General features: G+C 72.3%; 1 protein-coding gene across 1 annotated transcript in view; it reads left to right on the top strand.

Annotated features, from left to right (window-relative positions):
• Window positions 1-1,005, top strand: part of F751_2473 (Lin-54-like protein) — a gene marked incomplete at both ends in the record, with an annotated part of 3,710 nt that extends 2,705 nt beyond the window's left edge. Inside the window, 2 exons of the mRNA XM_011400225.1 lie at window positions 438-585; window positions 770-1,005. Coding sequence (XP_011398527.1) covers window positions 438-585; window positions 770-1,005 — 384 coding nt within the window. The remainder of the gene's footprint in view (window positions 1-437; window positions 586-769) is intronic.
• Between the last annotated feature and the right edge of the window lie 15 nt (window positions 1,006-1,020).

The raw sequence follows: 1,020 nt of genomic DNA, 5'->3' as shown, positions 1-1,020 counted from the left end.
CACAGGCGACGTGGACATGCAGGAGCCCGGCGCCGCGCCGGCCGGGACCGAGAGCCCCAGCCCCGGGGCGGCGGCCAGTCAGCCCTCGTACATGGAGTTCCTGACCACGCAGGTGGATGAGCACGAGCCCCCCTCCCCCGCGGCGCCGGCGGCAGCTGCCGCCGGCGCTGCGGAGGAAGAGCTGTATGCCGCCCAAGAGCGGCTGGTGCTCACCGAGTTCCGGGAGACCCTGCAGGTGGTCCTGGGTGTGGCGGGGTGATGCCTGGAGTGCGCTGCCGCTGTGCAGGAGCTGCTGGGGAATCCAGGGTTCGCATCCAGGGCTGCTTCTCGGGCCTCGGTGGCTCCCTGCCACGGCATGGCAACCAGGACCTGGGGCATCCCTCCGACTTGCCCCTGCACTGTTCCTCCGCTCACCACACCCCCACCCGCCGGCGCAGATGGTGGCGCGAGTGGTGGGCGACAAGGCGGCGCGCAAGCACCGGGAGCTGGTGGCCAACAACGTGCTGGCGGCGGCGGTGTCCGCTCAGGCGGCTGCGGCGCCGGGGCCCGGCACGCAGCAGCACCTCCGGGGCGCCCATGTGCCAGGTGTGCTGCGCCTGCCTGCTGCCTGGACCAGCTGCAGAGGGGTTGTTTCGAGCGCGGGGCGCGCAGGGGATGCTCGAACCGGGGCCCAGGCGCGAGGTCCCCTCACAGCCTCCGCCCGTCTGGCGTACTTTGCTGGTTTGGGCAGTGCACCTCCAACCAAACCCTTTCGCCGTCCACTCTTCAGGACCTCTGGGCTTGGCGCCGAGGGGGACAGGCTTCAGGAACCCGGGGGGCGCCATGCTGTCCCATGCCTCCTCCCAGCAGCAGCAGCTGCAGCAGCCCGCCCCGCCCCAGCCCCACCAGCAGCAGCTGATGTTCATGGCGGCGGCGGCGCAGCAGCAGGCGGCGAGCATGCTGCAGCCCGCGCAGTACCCTCCCCCGCTCGGGCAGCAGCCGCAGCAGCACGCCGCCTCGCCGTGAGCGGCGAGTTGTTAC

This window comes from Auxenochlorella protothecoides (assembly GCF_000733215.1).
Source record: "Auxenochlorella protothecoides strain 0710 unplaced genomic scaffold scaffold24, whole genome shotgun sequence".
Lineage (NCBI taxonomy): Eukaryota > Viridiplantae > Chlorophyta > Trebouxiophyceae > Chlorellales > Chlorellaceae > Auxenochlorella > Auxenochlorella protothecoides.
This window is presented reverse-complemented; position numbering and strand designations above follow the sequence as displayed.